The 21186-nt window shown below is 52.3% G+C and overlaps 1 protein-coding gene across 3 annotated transcripts in view; it reads right to left on the bottom strand.

Moving 5' to 3' along the window:
• Positions 1 to 789: 789 nt before the first annotated feature.
• Positions 790 to 21186, bottom strand: part of ANO2 (anoctamin 2) — a 301537-nt gene continuing 281140 nt past the window's right edge. For all 3 annotated transcript variants that reach the window (XM_067008590.1, XM_059080738.2, XM_067008589.1), the window contains 5 exons: positions 16840 to 16992; positions 16399 to 16451; positions 14241 to 14422; positions 3581 to 3686; positions 790 to 1721 (listed from right to left, as the gene is read on the bottom strand). In XM_067008590.1, the coding sequence (XP_066864691.1) occupies positions 1449 to 1721; positions 3581 to 3686; positions 14241 to 14422; positions 16399 to 16451; positions 16840 to 16992 (767 nt within the window). In that variant the 3' untranslated portion in view covers positions 790 to 1448. The remainder of the gene's footprint in view (positions 1722 to 3580; positions 3687 to 14240; positions 14423 to 16398; positions 16452 to 16839; positions 16993 to 21186) is intronic.

A 21186-nucleotide genomic window follows, 5' to 3' on the forward strand; every position in this document is an offset into this window, starting at 1 on the left:
AGATTATCCGTGACGGAGTCATATAAGTAAGAGTTTAGAAGCTGCTGGATTCATATACCGTAGATCATAAATGGATGGAGGGGTGGGGGGAGAGTAACAGATTATTCTGGGAAGAGCCTGTTCCTAAAGTATAAAGGATTTGGGCAAGGAGGTAAAATGCTGAGAAAAGATGGTGGGCATGAAAATCAAAAACTGGAAAACCAACCTAAAACTTCAGCGTGTCCTTAAAGTAACCAACACCTCCTCTGGGCTGTGGCCCTCCTGGCAGCTTCCACTGTGACCAAGTTGTACGCTGGTCAGACTGACCTGCAGCGAAGTGGGGCCAGGTCCCAAGGGAAGGGCCGGTGCACTGGTTCTGATCAGCAGGTGGGTGGAGGTGTGTGAAAGGCAATGACAAATGACGTTTGGCCTTTGCTTCCAACTAGAAAATCTCCCGGCAGAGCTTGGGACGCCGCTACCAATCGATGACATTAGCTTTGCAAGAGGTGATCTCCGAACCATCCTGCGTTTGTCATTAATTCACGTATAAAATGGCAAACCCCTCCTCCCACGCCCTCACATTTCCTGTCCCCCTTATCCTATTTTATATTTCTTATGATCGTCCGAAATTCTGTGCATTCATCAGCTCACTGTCTGATGTAACCGTCCCCGGAACATAAGTCCGCGCAGCGGGGTTTTGTCTCTTGTCCTCTGCCGTGTCTCTAGTCTGAGAACGAAGCCTGGCACCCAGTAGGGGCTCCATAAATATCAGTAGGAAGTAAGAGAGAGAGAACCGAAGACAAGGAGATGCATCTTTATAAAGAATGTTTCAATTTATTATTTTAAACCTGAACCTGCATAAAATGATGATGGCTCATTGCATGTAGCTCAAGGCATCCCCATGACATGAACTGGAGACAAGCCCAGGTCTGGACCTTTGCTCCTCACCATTGGGTCCAGAGGCCACAGCAATCAGCCATGGAACTTAATTTGCATCCACTGAGGCTGTGACAGTGATGCGGAGGGTTTTCTCAGGGTGATCGTGGGGAGGGGGGTGGTGATCACTTATGATGGGGCTGAAACAGGGCCCGGACTGCGCTTCTCGTGGCCCGCGGCCACCAAAATTCGGGGACGGCATCTGAGGGGGCACAGGGCAGGGCTCGAGGTGCCTGGGACTATGGGCTGGAGGGACCCAATTCTTTCACCAATGGATGCAAAAGGGGGTACCGACCGCCCAGAGGATACAGCTCAAAAGAGGATCCACAAGAAACCCAAGCTTGAAGTTTCTGAGAAGCAGCATCAGTCTCTCCCCTCCCGCGCCCATTCTCTGCCTCCTGTCTCTCATCTCTGTCCGCACACGCGCACACGCGCACACGCACGCCCTTCTCAAGAGCCCCTCGGGCCAGACCCCGTGGAAGGACGGACACCACACCCATGCGGGTGCTCAGCCCCGTGCTGGTCTCAGCGGGTCACACACTGGTGTGCTGGGACCCCGGGGACGCGCTGCTGCGCGGCTGGCTCCAGCCCGGGGGCGCTGGGCTGGCTGCCGGGCTCCCCCCGCTGCGGCGGCCGGCGCCCTGGTTCCCCCAGGCAGGCTCCTCCATCGGCCTGAGCCTCCCATGCTCCTCTTTCAGGAGGAAGTCCATGAACAGGCTCTTCTCCCTCTTGATCTGGTCGCTGATGTCGGTGGGGACGTCAGGGACCATCCAATCCACGAGGACGCTCAGGAACACCACCAGGTTCTGTGACAGCCGGGAGGGGGTGGTGAGGGGAGAGGTGGGGTGGTGAGGGGAGAGGCGGGGCGGGCAGCGGTGAGGGCACGGACCCCAGACCCGGCGGGCAGGGAGCCTCTGGGTTCCTCTGGCTCCTCGGCCGACTAGTGGGTGATCTCAGCCAATGAGCATCACTGTCCCTTGGGGTCCCCGGGTGAAAGTGGAGTACGGACAGCACCCACCTCCGCCAGACGGTGTTAACTGGCTCCTTCCCCTCCGGCCCCTGCCCCCACGTGTCCTGTTCTTGCCTCCACCATCCGGGCTCCAGAGCTTCCAAGAAAGCAGCCATACCGCCCAATGGCCCCTGCAGGGCTCTCCCTGAACCAACCGCCCCTCTCTTCTTGCCAGCTGTCCCCCTGTCCCCCTATCGGAGGTGGACCCTTGGTTTCTGCACTGACTTCCGACCTCAGCCAAGCCCACGTTCCGGTCTCACCGCCTGCCTGGGCCCTGCCTCAAAGGGCCTGCAGCGGTTCTGAGGTTTCGTGCACATCTGTGAGCGCCTTCCTTCCCCCCAGTAAGCCACCTGCCACCTCCCCTCCCGCAGGGTCAGGTAAGAGCCTCCCTTCCTGGGACTGTTTTCTATTTAGCGGGTGAATACGAGCTGCAGTGCCAGCGCCGCCCGCTGAAGGGCAGCTCCCCGTGTGCTCTGGCTCCCAGGCCTTCTGCAGGCTGCCCCTCTCCCTCCAGCCGCAGCTTCCTCTGCCTGCCCGTCCTATGCTCGCACACCCCCTCTCCTTAGACCTGGAGGACGGCGACAGCCCAAGAGATGTCAGAGCCCTGCCGTCTGTCTTAAATGCTCTGAACCGCCCCCCAGCGCAACCTTGAACGCTGCGCGCTCCCAGAGCCCAGGGAAGACTTGGGAACCAAGGGCTGCTCCCAGAGGCTGCCGGCTGCCCTAAGAGATCTGGAGCTGCTTTGGGTCAAGTCAGACACTGGCCTTTTAAACCCAGTCCTCTCGGGGAGTGAAAGTGACATGTGACACGTGGTAGAGTAAGGAGGGCTTCTGCAGGCGGGGCAGCCAGGGGACAGGTGAGGATCGGGCACACATATCGCCTCATCTCTCCAGAGGAAGAATGACTGCTTCTCCAGGTGAAAAGACTAGCCGGGGTGTGTAGGGGGGGTGCTTCTTGACTTCCTGGGCTGGAGGCCGGGGGCAGGATACCTTAGAGCCCTCCAGGGACCTGCCTTCAGGGAATACAAAAGCCTGGGGGTAGGGGTGGCGACTGGAAAGGGATCTGGACTGGTGCCCCAGCCCTGCTCCAAGGCTGCCAGGACCCCAGTGGGAACGGGGCCCTCGAGCTGGAGAATCTCCGCGACGCAACTGTAGCTTCTTCGGCTATTGTGGGAGATAGGAATCATCAGCTCAGGTTTGCTATTCACACGGGGCCGTTGGGGGGCTCTGGGGGCCTTTCTCACCAGGTGTCTCAGGGGCCGAAACAACACAATAAAGGTAGAGGCTAGAGCTGGAAAAAAAGGGTCAGAACTGAAGGCCTTTCTTGGGTGCGGAGCCCAGACGGGCCGGCCTGTCTGCCTTGGAGGTGAGGCTCTGGTCTCCCGTGCTGTTCTCCACTTTCTGGTCTCAGGTATAAATGGGAATCTACCTCCACCCTGCACCTTACTCTACATCTGTCTTGTAACCTTACTCTGCGCTTCATCCTCCTTCTGAAAATCCATCCGCTAATGAAAGCCCTCACCCAGGGGAGGGTCTCGGGGCTGCCTGCCGCACGCCAAGGCCCGAGTCACAGAGCGCCCCGGAAACGCGGAGGCGGGGCCATCCGTACCCCTGCAGCCCCATCCTGACCCGCTGCGCCTTATCTTGAACCACTCACCTGGAAGATTATGACAAAAGCCAGACGGGCAGCCAGAACGGACCAGTACTGCTTGGAAAACTCATACGGGTTCGGGGCCCAGGGCGGCTCGCGGTAATCCTTAAACCTGTCCAGAGAGAAAGGCCATGAGAAGACCGGGAGGAGATGGAGGGAAGGAGCTACTTCTCTGGTGCAACCTCAAGGGTCAAAGCAGCAGGCAAAGCCCTGGCTTTCAGACTTGGGGGGGTAGGAGGCAGAGGTGAGGCGTGCACGGCCCAGCCAACAACGTACAAAAAGGGACCAGAGTCCAAAAGAGCCCACATCAGCCTAGAAGTGGCTTTCTTACTCTCCCCAACATCCCCAGAAGCTCCCTCTGGATTCTCCTTCCAGAGGAGCCCAGGAATCATGAGAGGAACCCAGGACTAGGAAGCCATCCTGGCTCCACTAGCCCGTGGGCTCTGAGGGGCGGGGAGACCCCCGGACACCGCGTACATTGCTCCGCAGCCCGGGGCTCAGTGAAGACGCAGGTGCCAGCAGACGGTCAAGGGTGTCCTCCCCAGCCGGCTGCTCTGGGACCACAGCCACGAGAGGCGCCGGCCTCGCTTGATAGCTGATTCAGAGCAAGCTGAAGGCTGAGTGAATTTTGGGGGGAGGGCAGTGGTGAGAGTCTCGGTTGGGCAGTATCCCCTTTCACTAACCATGCTTATCACCCGCCCATGTGGTTTAAGAAATAAAATGTCAGGGCCTGACGTGAGCTCAGACCATGGTGAGGTCTAGGGCTCGTCCGAGCTGTTGCCTTTTCCCCCCATCTTGGGATGACTCATGTTAAAAACGGCTTATTTTCTCAGACTCCCTTTTTTTCTAAGCCTGGAAAAATAACAAGAGTTGGTACAGAAGAATTATGCCCCTTCACGGAACTGTTTTCTCCATGGAATTCAACAAATCTTCGATGTTCAGTAAAAGCAAAACAAGCCCTGGGCTGGAGCATCAGGCCACCAAGCGGGGTGCACGGCTGCTAAGGAAGGCGGGGAGGGAACTCTGTCTCAGGAGGGGCCCAGAAGGAAAACAAGCATAGACTGAACGTGCAGTGTAGCTTCCATCTCCAAGCAAGGAGCTCTTCTGGAGGTTTCCTCATTTCACAACAAGATCCTCAGGAAGGCATGGATATCCCTGCCCAACCCAGGAGGAAACTGAGGCTCAGAGAAGTTCAATGATCGGCCAGCAAGGGGTGGAGTCAAGGTGAGAAGCTAAGTTGGCCTGAATCTGGGCTTTCCCCCTATTGTTGGAAAGCTCCTGACCACCAGCTGCTGTCTGGGGTAGAGGATTCAGCAGTGGGCGCTCTCTGAACCTTCCCCTGTGCTGAATGAGCCCGCTGCTCTGAAGGATCCACATAGAAGCACAGTGGCTTCCGATGGCCCAAGAAGAGATAAGGGGAGAAGAGAAAAAACAGAGGAAGATGAAAAGAGATGCAAGGAAAAAGGCAGAAGAAGTCATAGTGGAAGAGTCAGCCGCAGGAAGACGCAAGCGGAGAGGTGGGTGCTGAGTGCTGGGCTAGGGCTGGGCAAGAGGCCAGGAGCTGCCCCCTCCTCACCCGGTTCCTCCCTTCCAACAGCTGATCACAGCTGCTGCAGGCCTGGTCTGACCTCCGGATGAAATGCAAAGCTAACTGCAACCCAGCTAAACACCATGGGCTTCATCCTCGGCTGAGGACAGAAACACAGCCACAGCTCCAGACCATGTCTGCTCATGGGAGAGAGGGCGGGTGTGGCCAGGGGAATAAGGACATTTGGGTGGGAAAAAAACTCAGGCTCGCCCACCCTCCTGCTGTCCCCGCAAAACCCCATGGGAGAAGGGAATTTATCTTGCTCTTCTCAAGACCTCTGGAGGAGGGGTGATACACGCCCCCCCTATTTTTCACGGTGAGGAAATCCCTCCCCAGGTCTAGCCCAATCCCTGCTGCTGCAATCAAAGTCCATTTCCCTTGTTTTCTAGCTCCATCGATGAAGGAACAGCTGCTCACTGACCTCAATGTGACAACCATTGCTCAGCCCTCTTTTTTTTTTTTTTTCCCAGTCTGCAAAGAATCCATAAATAATCTAATTCTGGTCCCACTTCTGCTACTAACTCACTACAGCTTTTGGAAATGTCACTTTGCCCTCCCTGAGTGTCCAAAACATGTTTTGAATCTGGCAGGCACATCCATCTAATCCAGGATCTGGGGAAAGATTAACACACAGATACGTCCAGAAAGCTCGACCTGAAAGCAATCCATCTGTGCCAATGGCCTGAGGGTGCTTTGTCAGTAACTACAGGGCAAGCTATGCCCAGAAACCAGTGACACACAATTTAATGAATTATACATCTGTCCACATTTCTCTTTTCAAAGCTCACTTAAAAAAAAAAAACAAAAAACTGTGACCTGGAGTAAGCAGTGCATTTTACATGAGTGCAAAACACACACACATATATATTCACAGAAATAAAAATCACACACACACACAAAACATACTCATCCTTGCGGTGTGCTCTGCACTGATAGTTTCTCGTTCTCTGCTATCCTCTCCTATCCTAGGATTTAAAATGCTGGTCGTGACCCACTAAAGTGATTTCCTAACTCGCTGATCAAGTCATAGTTTGGAAAACACTGATTCCAGTGAGCCTCTGCCACCAGGTAAACGACTGCTTATTTACATTCCACTCTAAGCTCAGATTTCAGAGTTAAAAAAAAACAAATTCATCTTAGAAGTCAAGCGTATCAAATGTTTCTGAGTAATCAGAAGACACTAATTAAACAAAGAGATCTTTAGTTTTAGGACTAGAAATGTCCAGAAAAGACAGGGTGGCTAGTGGACTTAATTGTGGCCAGCCTGGTGACAGCTGTCTGTCTATGTCGCTTCCAAGCCTAGAGCAGAGAACAGCATGGGCGAAAGCATGGGCTTTGGAGTCAGCAGGTGAAGGCCTGATCCCACCCCCACTATTTCAGTTCTCCATCCTCTAGACAGTTACCCAAAGATCTGATGGCCGGGATCCTTGTCCATGAAATGTGGACTTTCCATCTCGCAAAGCTGTCACGAAGACCACTCAGCATATACTACCAGACATATCAGAGGACCCAATAAATGGGAGCTGTTCTTTCTCCTTCAACCGAAGGTGACTTAAGAAATACGCGTGGGCTTCCCCGGTGGCGCAGTGGTTGAGAGTCCGCCTGCCGATGCAGGGGACGCGGGTTCGCGCCCCGGTCCGGGAGGATCCCACGTGCCGCGGAGCGGCTGGGCCCGTGAGCCGTGGCCGCTGAGCCTGCGCGTCCGGAGCCTGTGCTCCGCAACGGGAGAGGCCACAGCAGTGAGAGGCCCGCGTACAGCCAAACAAACAAAAAAAAAAAAAAAAAGAAAGAAATACGCGTCTTCTGTTAAAAGAAGTCGGAGCACACACATCCCTGCTCCCAGATCCCCTGGCTTTCCAGGAGGAGTTCTGAGCACTCAAGCTCGGGTGCTCCGAATTTCTCATGATGCTGAGATGAATTAAAAAGAGAAAGCCAGTGCCCAGCTGCAGGGGCCTTCTCTCAGGCTCTAGGTCCAGGTAAATGGCACAATGCAGGCAAGCCTCGGGCTGATGGGAAGGAGAACTTCCGCTCCATTCCCATCAGCTCAAATGCTTTCCAAAGCAGACCCTTTCCCCCGGTTTTGAGGGCTTTGGCTCTCCCAAAGTCCCGCTGGGTGGCCAAGCACTGGGCGAAGCCCACATCTGGTCACTTCCTGCATCTGCTGGCTGGGATTGAAGCTCAGGGATATAATTTTAGGAACGGTTCCCAGCTCTCACCCTCATCCCTTCAGAGTCTTCCTTTACTTTCTCTGAGCCTTAACATTGAGTTTGAGAGTTCCCTGTAGTCCTATAATAAGGAGAGTCTTCCAATAAAGAAATGACTGGAGTGTCTAAAAAGCATGTCTGCACTGGAGTGGCTGGGCCACTTACTAATTGTAGGAACCCGAGAAAGTTATTCCACACCCCTGGACCTCAGCGTTCTAATTCACACGGAGCCAACAAAATGTGCACCACTGTGCCGAGTATATAGTAGGTGCACACGCGAGAGCCCTCTCAGCCCACCGTGAGCAAATGAACACATGTGCGTGTGTGTACGTGTGTGTGTGCACTGAATGTTAAAGGGAAACACGGTGAGCAGTAAAGAAGACAGCACACGTGAGTGTGATTGCTGGAGGCAGAAATGGACACAACGGTTTCTTCTGGGAGAGAATGACTGGGCTGGGGGCTGAGAAGAGGGGCTTTTCCTTTTATATGTATATACACACACACATGCATATACACACATACATTATATAGAATTACTTTTATAATAAAAAGTTCATCATTTCAAAAGAAGGGTGCAATTAATGGTAACATTATGGTTACCATTATAATGTAATGTAATATATTTTATATATATTATATATATATTATATATATTATATATATATATAATGTAATATAATATAATGTTACCATTATAACTTTATACTAAGCTTCCAGGAGCAAAGTTATAGTATTAAGTGAGGCAGACTCACATACGATAAGTAAAAGTGGCACAAAAATCAACATTTTCTCAGCTTTAAAACTGCATTCGTATTTTACCTAGATTGTTCTAACCCTATGAAATAATCACACTGAGTTGAATTTCTACACTACCTAAAGAAACAAGGTTCCTATTAACTCAAAATATATTTCATTATTATAAAACGAGTCCGTGAAACATCTTAAAGGTTCTATAAATTCATTTTTATGTTAATCCGTGGAACAATGTCTGAGAAAGAGTCATATAAATGTGTCGCCCTGGCTACCGCTGGGAAGATGCCTAGGGCTGGGCAGGGCTGAGCGGAGGTAGGACAGAGTTGGAGAGGTTGCCTGTAATGTTTAGCATTTTTGCAGGAATAAAGTAATGTATTACATGTGTCATTCACGATTATATTTTTACACTAAGTAGAAAAGAAGCTTTGGAGAATATTTATTCCACGTCCCCACTTTTACAGATGGGGAAACCGAGGTGCACAGTTGGGGAGGGAGACTCCTGGCTCAGACATCCCGTCCCACCCTCACTTGCAGGGGTGACCAGTGACAGTGAAACTGGCCACCATTCATCACAGTACAGAATCACTGCGGGCAGGAAGGGTGCCAATGTAACAAACCAAGGAGTCAGTCGCTGACATTCAGAAATGGCTTTTTTAAAAAAAAATGATGTTTTAGTGACATTATAAATCAATTAGTAAATGCATTTCTCAACTCAAAACAGTGGTATGGAAAGAAAAAAACAATGTAATAGCCCGCATGGAAAATAGTGTCATATTAGCGCTGAACACACTGGCACACGATACTTCTGTACCATCTGAGGCGCTTATTGAAAGTGTCTTCTGTAATTGACCTTGAACAAGTGAAAACAGCACAGGCCATTATGAACTAATCAGGCCTGCGTTGATGCAGTGGTTGATAAAGACTAGCAAAGGCACCACCACAGAAAGCTGGCTCTCCCTCTGGTCTCGGCCAGAAACAGATGAGATGCAGACAAACGCTGCAAGGGAACTCCCAGGACCTTGGGATAGGGCAGGATTTGGGTCCTGCAGAAAAACCTGCAGGCGCCATACAAGGATGCTGTTTGGGGAAGCTCAGCATCTGCAAACAGACCCAGTGGGCTGCCCAAGCCCAGGTGGGCTCCTTGAGCTCTCAGACCCGGGTCCCTGGCCAGGCCCTGCCCTCCTGACCTCTCTGCTCCACTCCGCTGAGCCAGGAGCCTGAGTCACCATCCAGCCTGTAGGATACTGTGGTCCCTTGACCCCGTCAAATGACCACTAATCATGCCTGCAGACTGACGTCACGGGGCTGTTTACGGAGCAGCCCGGCCGGGGCGGTCAGATGGCTGAGGCAGACGCGGCTCCCCAAATGCTGGGAATGCATCTCAAATGGGCAGCCGGAGACTTGCCCTAAACGTTATTGCTATTTTTAAGATACCTCTATCCCTGGCGAGGCCGGACTGCAGCCGGAGACCTCAGTTTTATTTGACCACATTTATCTCCGGGGGTCACGGAGAGCTAAGAATAAGAAGGGTCATCGAGTTCCCAACAGTATTTGCCAGAAAATCAGGACAGACTTTTCATTTCCCATCATGGGAGCGGTTCTAAACGTGGGCTTTGGGGCGAGTTGTAGCGTTGTCTGTGTTTCTCATGATCAATCTCTCTCTCTCTCTCTCTCTCTCTCTCTCTCTCTCTCCCCCCAGCCCCCTCCATCCCCCACCCCCTCCATTTCTATTTCTGACAGCTGCTGACAAATCCTGGCTTAGCTTATGCCTCCGCCTCATGGATCTCCAGAGACTACGGTGAGCCAGACAGGTCCACACGGCATGCGGTGAGGAGAACCTACCTGGGGTAGGTAGAGATTTTCATCAGCAATCCTCATCCACCTAGGATAGGTAGCCCCCCAAAGTATACCCACTTGAGACGGCATATCTAGATGATTCGATGACCTAGCTCTGCAGACACCCGCTGACATTTCAGGCTCGGGCAGCTCTTTATCTTCAATGCAACCCACTGGTCTCCACAGCACACTCAGAGATGATACCAGTGAGAAGTCCCTTCCATCCCCCCGCTCCCCGTTCCCAGCGGCCCCCAGTGCCCTAAGGTGAGTCCACGCACCCCGCGTGACCAGCGTGCTCTTCCTGGCCTGGCTTCTGTTCTTCTCCCGCCTCAGCTCTCTCAGCTCACCTTTCTCACGCCGGCTCTGACCACTGAGCGTGACCTAGCCCCTCTACCTGGGACACCCGCTTCTCCCTGGACCTCCGTCACCACCTGACAGCCCCGCCCTGCCCATCACCGCTCCTCCCGCCCAGGCCGACTTGGCCCCATGACTGAGCGGTTCCAACAGGATCCTCCTCCTGGCCACTCCGGCACTGGACACTGAGGTCTGGGCTCGGTGCACGGCCTCTTCCTTCAAGGCTCTAAGAGCTCCCTGCAATCACCCGACTGTGCATACGGAAGCTCTGTTCTCAGTGCTTTCTCATCTCGCCTGTCCAGCTAGACTCCTCGAGGGAGGCACTGCGTCTTGTTCCCTACTATATAACCAATGCCAAGCCTATAATCACGCCTCAAAAATAGATGCACAACGAACCTACGATCCCCACTGGTACGGAGCAAAGAAACAAGGGTGGACATGCCAGAAACGCTTTTGGTTTGATTCCTGAGTGATCTGTTTTCTGCAGGTACATTTTTCTTGACAGAAATACAACATGCCCTTCCCGCACACGCACCCAGTGTTAATTCCGCCACTTCGTAGGCCACAGATGAGCCACGATCCCATCTACTTTCCTGGAAACAATGGAGAGAAGAGTTATCAGGGCTTTACAGCTGGCTGGGAAGTCCAGTGACTCTGACGGTAGACACAGCAAAGCTCGACGTGATCCACGTGTGCTAATAACACCTGGTCTCCTGGGCACCCGTTGCTTTGGTTGAGTTGCATCCGCTCATCTTGACTTCAGATCTCAGAGGAGGAGGGAGCTACCCCCTAGTCTGAGATCACATGCTTCAGGTGGAGATCATTTCACCTCCTACCCCTAACCCCACGGCCCCAAAGACCATGGAAAGAGCGTCACATTCTTCGGGCCACAGTGGTCGGCTCTGGGTAGGAAGTGCGTATTAATCCCAGCCAACAAGCTGCAGCAAGACCTTTGTTGAGATTGTTGGAAAAGAAGTATAGGCTTCTTTTTCCCACTGGACTCGGACACAGTATGATACTGGCCCGTAGCTGCTGGCGGCCGTGCGGTGCTTGAAGCTATGGTCACCACTGACTACAGGAGGGTTGGAAGATGGAGAAATATTTGGTTTGGGCAGATTGAAACAAATCTACCCAACTAGAACTACCCTCGACTTTCAACAGCGGGGCATTCAAGTCCCTTCGTGTTTAAGCCAGTGTAAAAGCCACCGATATATCTGGAGAGCACATTCCTAGCGTCGCTGGAAGGTGTGAAGGTCGAGGACAAGGCCAGAGTCCCCCGGCGCTCTGGATAGACTCGCGCTTCTAGACCAGCTACAGGAGCGGCGTCAGCCTCGCTACCCCACGTGACGAGTCACACTCACGCTGCTTCCCCTGCACGTGGGCCTTGAGGCTTGTACTCCTGGAGAGACGTGAGTCTTGCTTCCGGATCTGTTGCTAGAAACCTCTGGGATCCTGGAAAACTCTTCGCCTTTCTAAGGCTTGGCTTCTTTTTATGCAGAATGAGAGTTTCAACGAGATGATTTCTGTACCTTCCACTTACAAAAATGATTCTGTCCTTCTCACTTTTCGGTGCCCGTGCGTTTAACGTGAAGGCGTTGACTGACTTCACGTACCTGCTGGGGCAAATCTAAATGCTACCAGAAAAGGCCGCCGGCTGGCCCAGGCCCCACTGCACGGCGGGTCCGCAGACCAAAATCCGGCACCGTGGACAGACGGTCGGGCATATGCCAGCGGTGGCCCCCGGGCAATGCAGGGTAGAAGCAAATCTGCCTGCTCCTGGCTCGAGTCCAACAGTTAGACTCGTTATAGCCCTAGGTGCGGAAACGCTAGAAACATCTAGGCTATATATGAAGCAGTTATCTGTGAATAAACCGACTCACCTGTTCTTAGATCTGGTCCCTGATTTTGAGCCTTTCTGGTTGGCTAGTGTTAAGCCCTGAAGTGATTGCTCCTGGGACCAGAATACCCTTCCATTTAAATCGCATATTGGGCGGGTTGCTTAACTCAGTCATCTGGGCTGGGAAAAGACCAATTGGTTTTCTCCCTTTTGTGGTTCAGACTGTGTCTGAACCTAAGCAGCCATCTTACAAACTTCCGGCCTTGGGTACCAAGGCATCCCAGGTGGGAAAGCATGACAGACACGCCCAGGGTCACCACTGCTGCAAACGCTAGCAGGGCACTGCTGCTGCTTCTTCAATGGGGCACTAACAGCTTCTACACGAGACACTACTCGGGATGGTCCGAGAAAGCCCTCCGTGTGCCCTTTGGTACCTTTTTCTAGGTTTGGGGTTTGTCGTAGTAATTGTTGTTTAAATATATGGGATGTGGGCTTCCCTGGTGGCGCAGTGGTTGAGAATCCGCCTGCCGATGCAGGAGACGCGGGTTCGTGCCCCGGTCCGGGAGGATCCCGCGTGCCGCGGAGCGGCTGGGCCCGTGAGCCGTGGCCGCTGCGCCTGCGCGTCCGGAGCCTGCGCTCCGCAGCGGGAGAGGCCGCAGCAGTGAGAGGCCCGCGTACCACAAAAAAAAACAAAAACAAAACAAAACAAAAAAATAAATAAAATAAATAAATAAATAAATATATGGGATGTGATCTTGGATGGAGTCCTGTATGGGGACTGTCACTTCACCAAGGTACAAAGGGGTTAAAGAATTTATTCCCCTCTGCTCTTTTTCTCTTTCTTTGTCTTTCTCTGGTAAGTAGTGGAGAGTTTTCTGTTTCTCAGCTTCAATGGTCCCTGTGCTGACAAATTACAATCATGACTCTAACTTGGTCCTCTCGGGAATGACAGCTATTCCCTCTATAGGTGTTGGACGGAAATCGCCCCTTTGATTTCCGACCATCATTTTAAATGCGACGTGACTGGAATCAGGTTCGTCTCACTTATTATAAATTAGATTCTCTTGGCATCTTCCCCATCCCTGTCAATGGACCCACAATTTCCCAGCCCTCTGGCTTCAGCCCAAACTTTGGAGTCTATTCTTGACTCACACTCTCTCTCGTGTCTCTGGTACCCAGCTTTGTAACGTATGACATTAAGTAGCTCATCTTCTCCCTCCCTCTGAATTACTTCCGCCTCTCTGGTCCACGCCTGCCACCCACCGGTCATGTCTGAATGACGTAGCACCTCAGCTGCCCTCCTTGAGTTAGCCCAATTCTAGCCCATCTCCCTCTCTGAGACCAGACTGGTCTTCCTAAGCCCACACTTCAGCCTATAATTCCCTGGCCCTAAAAAGGTCCGTAACTGCCTATTGCACCCCATTATAATTCCTGTAAGATTTCAAGATTTCCCATTATCTACTTCATCCTACCTATTCCAATTCAACAGTGCTTTGGCTTATACCACCCTAGGAGCTGCTCTCTATATTGTACTTCCTACATTATTCCCTATTAATCTCTCCCAAGCTCTCTCCTTGCCACAACTCCAGCAACTAGCCCCTACGTGTTTGACACCTCAGATTCGTCCCCGCCCCCAGGACCTGGCCCGTGCTGACTCCACACCTAGGCTACCCTCTCGTTTTGCCCCACAGCTCCTCACGGCCCCTCCAAGAAGCCTACCCTTCCCATTCCAGCCCTCACTGTCCTCCTTCTCCTTCAAACACCCGCAAGGCTCATGGTCCATACCAGGCATAATCACTGAATAACCTGCAGTGCCCTGCCAGTTCTGCTTCCTTCCCAACCAGACCACAGACCAGACCTTCCCTTGATGGTAAGGACGAACCTATATACTTTTTTTATCTGCTCCATGGTGTCTGGCAAAAGGCACTCGATAAATACTGGTCAATTCCTTGAAACTGACTTGTAGGGATCCGGGGTTGGGGGGTAGGAGACAGAAGCAGAGGAGAATAATGATATAACTCTAAGTCACCCAGATAATTACTTGGACCTGCCGCATCCAGTCCTCCGCTGCCCTCCTGCTCCCGATTACTTTACCTGCAGAACTGAACCTCCTGGTCAAACTCTGAGTTCTCGGGCTGCGTCCCCTCCTTCAGCTGGCTGACGTTGAAAAAGGAGAGGGTGTGGTTGACAAAGCCATGCAGGGTCCCGTTGTGACTGTAGGAGTACTGATACACCAGGCGGGGGATGAAGTCGGAGGTGACCGCGATGACAAAAGCCTGGGGGTAGAACCGCAAGCACCTGAGGAACCGTCAGGACGGACACCACCCGGGTGACACAGGCCCATCTGCCTAAGAGACTGTCCCCTCCCGGGCTCTCCATCCAGAGGCACTGCTCTGATCGATACAGAGTCCTTGTCCCTGAGCTCACAACGCTGACTTACCTGGCTTTTCCGTCTTTGATACGAGTAAGGGAACCCACAGGTCAGTGGCTGTCCAGAGACTGAATTACGAGCACCGAAGCAAAGGATGCTAAGCCAGTTTGACCACTTGGTGAGGGAGGGCAGGAATCATCTCTGAGGTATCTGAACTGATGCTGGCACGGGCCATATGCCAAAGTAGAGTGGAGGACTTTCTGAGACAATCACTGACAGTGGTGAGAGGGCCACGTGAGTGTGATGGGTAAGGATACCAGATGGCCGTGTATTGAGCACATCTGCCCCTGAGGGACACGAGGAAGCCAAGAACACCAAGGACACGGTTCCACGGTGAACCTCAGTTTGACCAGCACCTCTCAGTGCTTTTTAGCCCATCGTGCAATGGAAGTCGGTCTTTCATCCATTTTGCTTAGAAGAAGTGAGAACGGAGAGGGAAGGAGGAGGTCCTGCTGGATGAAGCACACACACCCGACGTCGCGCCTGGCATATCTAAGTTCTCTATAATGTCTGGGGAGCAAACCAAACGACAAATGAACGACTACTGCCTGTTCGGATGAGGGGGGACTTTCTGCAAAGAAAATCTTAAATCTTTTTGGCAGCTGCTTATACGGTCCTCGGCACCAACAATGAAAGCCCTTTTAAAAAATGCGGTTTAGGTATTGTTTTCTAAATGTATATACGAGTGTGCACATGGCCACAACCGTATGCGAGTGAGGAACGGACTTCTAATAATCACAGCTGGAATTAACGGAGCACGGGCCACACGTCCTTTCGTCATCCCATTTAATTTCCAGACTGGTCCGATTCGGTGAGACCCTTATTCTCTCCCATTTCTTACAGATAAGAAGTCTTAGAACAGCCAAGGAAGTAAAACGGCCTGTCATTCTGCTGTAGGTGAAAAGCACTTGGTACTCAGGGGCTCTTTTCTGAAAGATACAACTCCAAAGGAGCTACTGACCAAACTGCACCTAGTTTCTCAGCCTTGAGACGTGCACTTCCTGCATCAAACATCCCATGCGTGACGGGCTGATCCCCTCGGCCTCTCTGCACACCTCGTGCCGTCTCATGTGTTTTTAGTCGGCAGCCACAGGTCACGGCCAGAATCGGTGTTTCTCTCCCAAGGGAAAGGGGGCTGTGGCTTCCTTGATGTGCGCTGAGCTGGTAGATATCGTCTTGGGAGATGCAAGGGGAGGCCGTGCCTGGCCACCATCCGTACGGCAGGCAGTGGCCAAAGGGGCCGCTGGCTTGGGCCCAGCAGGATTTCCTCTGAAATGTGGACACGTCTGGCAAGGCAGTTAAGGAGGTCAGAGCAGACAGGACCCCTCTTCTTCCACGTCCTATCTTAACCAAGCAGCGCCAGGGATAATTAAGACTTTACATTGACAGCTCGGAGAGACGGTAATTAGGAACTGCAGCCTGGGCGATGGTCCAGGTATTGTTCCGCTCCGGGGTTGAGAGAGAAAGGAAAGAGATGGCTAGATATGTGCAATTCTTTCCTCATGATTCTTGGCTCCGAGGAAAGATCTGATCTGGACTCTTCAAGCCAAGGTACGCATTCTGGTGGGTAACTGCCTTTCCTGCGCTTAGCGAGATGAACGACAAAGCTGCACACCTCTGGCCACAGCCTGACGACTTAGAAGGCGTGTGCGTGATATTAACGGGGGGTGGGGAGTGGGTGGGCGCGGGGTGCTGTCTTGAACAGAGCTCCGAATGGAAGAAGCCGGGAGGCAACAGGACAGGTTTCCTGCCCTGAGGACCTCAGCTCCCCTGGAAAGGCCCTCCCACAGAGCGAGGGTGTCACGAAAGCAGAGCACTTACGTTGATGATAACAGAGAACTTGCCGATGCCCGAGAGGATGTCAAACCAAATCCCTGTAAGACGGGGGTGGGGAGGGGGGAGAAAAAGGGTGTCTGGCTGACTCTCGCCCTCAGCCCAGTGAGGACAAGCCTGCGGTCTGAGCGCCGCCTCGCAGGCAAGTCACCAGTGGAGCTCTGCCGGGGCCCCAGGGATGGGCTCGCCTGGAAAGGCTTAGGTGCACCCCCGTCTGCAAAGCAGGGGGCCAGCGCGGGGGGGGGCGGAGACCGTGGCCTCCAGCGCCAGAGGGGATGAGGATGAGGGGCTCGAAGGGGTGATAAGGAATGCTCCAGCCCTCCGATGCCCGACATAGTGGGGTGGGGGGCGGCCGGGGAGACAGGGGGAGGGTCGGAGGGAGGGGCCGGGGCTGGGCTGCGTCGCCTCCGAGGGACGCGGGGGACAGACCGATATCTCTGGTTCGCACGGCATCCGGCCGCCTCAGCTCCGTGACGAACTTCTTGGCATCAAGCCGCACTTCAATGACGTTGTTGAGGAGGGCGAACACGGGCGCCAGGGGAAAGGAGGCCACGAAGAGGGTGACGAAACCAAACTGGATGACTGAGAGGGAGAGGGGCACAAGAGGAAGAAAGAGTTAGGCGTGTGTCTGCCCTGCGGCTCTGGCCCCCGGCTTTTCTGAGCGGGCTCTCTGGTCCACCTCGGGCTCGGGCGCCCTTCCCGTCCTGCCCCACTTAGGTGCAAAGCTCTGTGTTTAGCTGAGCAGATACGAGGAAAGGAAAAGTCTCCACCCCTTCCTTGCCATTACCTTTTCTCTCCAGTCACTAACCCTGGTCACTGAACTCGGAGGTTAACGAACTACTTCAGCAAAGGTCCAGAGAGCAAATTTTTTTTTTTAAATTGAACTTGAGTTAATTTACAATGTTGTGTTGGTTTCAGGTGTACGGCAAAGTGATTCAAACTGAATCAGATATAGATATAGATATAGATGAATAGATGTGTAGCTTCTTATATAGAGAGAATTTTCAGATTCTTTCCCATTACAGGTTTTTTTTAATGTTGTGTCCATTATAAGTTATTATAAGATACTGAATAGCGTTCCCTGTGCTATACAGTAGGTCCGCGTTGTTTATCTGTGTTATATACAGTCGCCTGTATCTGCTGATCCCAAACTCCTGATTTATCCCTCCCCCCAACACTTTCCCCTTTGGTAACCATAAGTTTGTTTGCTGTGTCTGTGAGGCTGTTTCTGTTTTATAAATAAGTTCATGTGTATTAATCTGTTAGATTCCACATGTAAGTGACATCATACGCTGTTTGTCTTTCTCTGTCTGACTTACTTCACTTAGCATGAGCATCTCTAGGTCCATCCACGTTGCTGCCCGTGGCGATATCTCATCCCTTGTTATGGCTGAGCCGATAGTAACTATTTCCGTATGGTCCTGACATAATGACCTAACTCTGCTGCTGCGCAGTGACAACAGCTGTAGACAAACGTAGACCAGCGGGCTTGGTTGGGTTCCAATAAAACTTTATTTACAAAAGCAGTAAATAAAGCGGGCTGGATTTGTTTGCCAAGCCCTGATGTAACTTCAAAACCATCTCCCAAAGTTGGCCTCTTCTTCCCCTGTCCACAGTCGCTGCCTTTATTTAGAAGGTGGATTCATTCATCACACATGTACCCAGAGCTCCCTGAAGGTTAGGCACTGTGCAAAGTCTTTAAGGAGGCAAAGGTCTGGTCTGGACCCGCCTTCGAAGGTCTGGACCCGCCTTCAAAGGTCTGGACCCGCCTTCAAGGACCTGCCTTCAAGGACCCGCCTTCAAGGAGCCTTCAAGAGAGAGGAATGTACAAAGATGTGCAAGGAGACTTCACGTGTGCCAAGAGAGAAGGGAGGATGTACCGGACAAAGCGGAGACCGCAGGAGAGAGCTCAAGCCTGCCGGGCGTGGGGATGAAGGGGAGTCTCCAGAAGGACACCTAAGCTCAGACTTGAAGGACAGGCCTGTCACTGCAGGCAGAGCACACTACAGACTGCATCCAAGGCCCGGAAGCAGTGCGGGCGGAGGAGTGGAGGCGGCCTGTGCCAGTCGGACGGCGTAAGGAGTCCAGGCCCCCATCGTTTCGACCTGGACAACTGCAGCCACCCCCTCCCTGGGTTCCCTGTGGCCCATCGCCCACCCTCCTACGTCTGTTCAGCCCCACGCGCCCAGCAATCCGGCCCCACCACTTACCCTGCTCACAAGCATTTCGGCTGGCTCCCCTCTGTTTACTGGATGGAATCCAGATTCCTTATCCTGGGACACAGGGACTGGACCACCTGCACCCAAGCTGCCTCTCCAACCCCCCCCCTCCCAGAATCTCCCCACAACCGTCATGCTCTGCCTTCCTGCACTCTGAGCTTCCCACCCTCCGGATTTCTCCCCAGACATGTTAGCTCCTTCCCTTCGATGGCACACAAGGGGAGGAGCTAGCAAACTCCTATGCATCCCCGAGAACAGTCAAATGCCATCTCCTGGTGAAGGCTGTCACCCCCCCCCCACTCCTTCCCCACCCTCTGTTACAGCCGCCATGGTGCCCCGCTGCGATCCATCTCCCCACATGCCTTCATTTCCCGCTAGAAAGGCAGGGCTCCATCCCCCGTAGGGGCTCAGTACAGATTTGCTGATGCCAAGTCAGACCTTACTGTCAGGAAAGTCAGTCTAATAGCACTTCCCTACTTATTAAGGCAAGTTAACTTCTCCGTATCTTAGTCACTCCGGTTATACACTGAGGATAATAACAGTACCCGCCAAACAGGTTGACAAAAGGGTAAATGACATTGCAATACATAAAGTGCTCAAAACGATGTCTGCTACTTAATAACTGTTCAGTAATGTTACCTGGTACGTGTACTGTTACTCTTATTGGAGTGCAGATGGCTGCAATGTACGGCTGCATGTGGACCCCTTAGACACACGTTTAAGGTGCAAACCCCGAAGGAGAGTCAGGAGGCCTGACGTCGAGCCCCGGATGTTTCTCACTAGCCCGAGGCCCCCGGGGCAAAATCCTCTCTGCTTTCACTGGGCTTCGGCATCCTCATCTTTAAGTTGAAGGGACCGGTTTAAATTCCCTTCAGGTCCGATTTGCTGGGATGCTGTAATTCTTATTCTCTTGGACACATGTCAAGATTCTAGGATATCCAAGTAAAGAATGAAAGACCAGGATCCAAACTTAAAATAAATTAATGAAATGAAACAAAAAGTGTTCACAGAGAGATAACTTTAACCACAGCAGAAGGTTCCAAGACACAGAGCACAGGTAGAACTTCACCCAGCACGACAGCTTTTGACTTGGCCCAAGGTCGAGGGCTAAGGCTCCTGCTAACGCAGCTCTATCACAGCCACGGCCCTGGATGCCCAGTGGATTCTCAGCAAAGGCCCTACAAGACCAGCAGCTGCCAGCTGGTGACAAGATGTACCAGAAGTCACAGATTTGTCAAGGCCGGGTCCTTGGAATGACCGCCTGGCTAGCTAGCTGGCCGAAGGGGAGCAGAAATCTTCCCAAACAAGCCGTGGGAGTCAGTTCAAAATGCAGGGTCTATCACGTCTCTTAAAGGAGGCTCTGCTGAGTCAGGGGTGGGGTGCGGGCAATCAGGGGTGGAGGGGGATGGAATTAACAAGGAAAGCAGGACAGATGTTAGACTAGTTTTGTGACACCTGTAAAACGCATGTCTATATTTAAGTATATAGATGAACATATCCTTATTCCTGGAGTTCTAAGTTGGTCTTCTTGATTCCGATGAGCTCAGGTCTACAGAGCAAATGTTCTTCTTATAAATGACTTCCTCCAGCAGAACTGTTTAAACTCTCCAAAGCCCCCATGAGGACTTAGCAAGGGGACTGATGGGGCAGGGAAGGGGCAAGTTACCTCTGAGTGACTACAAATAGATACGGGATATGCGCTCTCCACACTCATGCAAACGGCACTCAGAAATCCAATGTCCTTCCAGGATCGTAGGAACAAACAGGACTCTCCACTTCCTCAGCTTCCCTTTGCATGAATTCCAAAGGCAGATATGAACCCTCTCCTCTGAGGGTGCCCTGATGGTTTGCTTCTTCACCTTCACAAACTCTCCATCACAGGGTCCCTCTCTGTCCACACAACGTCCAGTGGTGACTCGACGCTAACAGTGCCCATAAGTGATCCCAACATCATAACACGTCTCTTGTCTTTCCTCTTCCAGGCACGTCTGTGTGTTCAGCACCAGACCACCTTAAGAGCGTAGACTCAGCAAAGGCCAGCGATGGCCACAGTCCCGTGCGTCTTCTGATGTTACTATACAGGGTATCCCGGGCCAAGAGAAACCACCCTCTGAAGATGTCCCATTGCTGCAGGTGTTGCCTGCTTGGACTGGGTACACTGCCTTTTTCCAGGAATCTACCCAAAGAGGCAGAAACAAAGAGGAAGCTTTGTTTCATCTTGGGGAGGAAAAAACCATAAAACCATAAACCTCTGGCATACAAATGTCAACTCCAAGACTTGCTTTTTTTGATCAAAGGTCTAAACGCTGCATCAGATGGGCGTCCTTCCGAGGTCCCTTCAGAGGACACAGTGATACCAGCCTCACCAACACCAAGACGGGCTTCTAAAAATAGCCAGCCTCCAAGAGGCTAAGAGCAAGGCCGGAAACCTCACTGTGCTGCATAATACAAGCCAGCTTGGCTCGACCAATAACAGATTAAACCTGGCCAAGCCAATTAGGGAGGAATTCATAAGTTGATTTTCAACTAAATCTTTACGAAGCCTGCTCTAAAGTGC

The sequence above is a fragment of the Kogia breviceps genome, chromosome 12 (assembly GCF_026419965.1).
Source record: "Kogia breviceps isolate mKogBre1 chromosome 12, mKogBre1 haplotype 1, whole genome shotgun sequence".
Lineage (NCBI taxonomy): Eukaryota > Metazoa > Chordata > Mammalia > Artiodactyla > Physeteridae > Kogia > Kogia breviceps.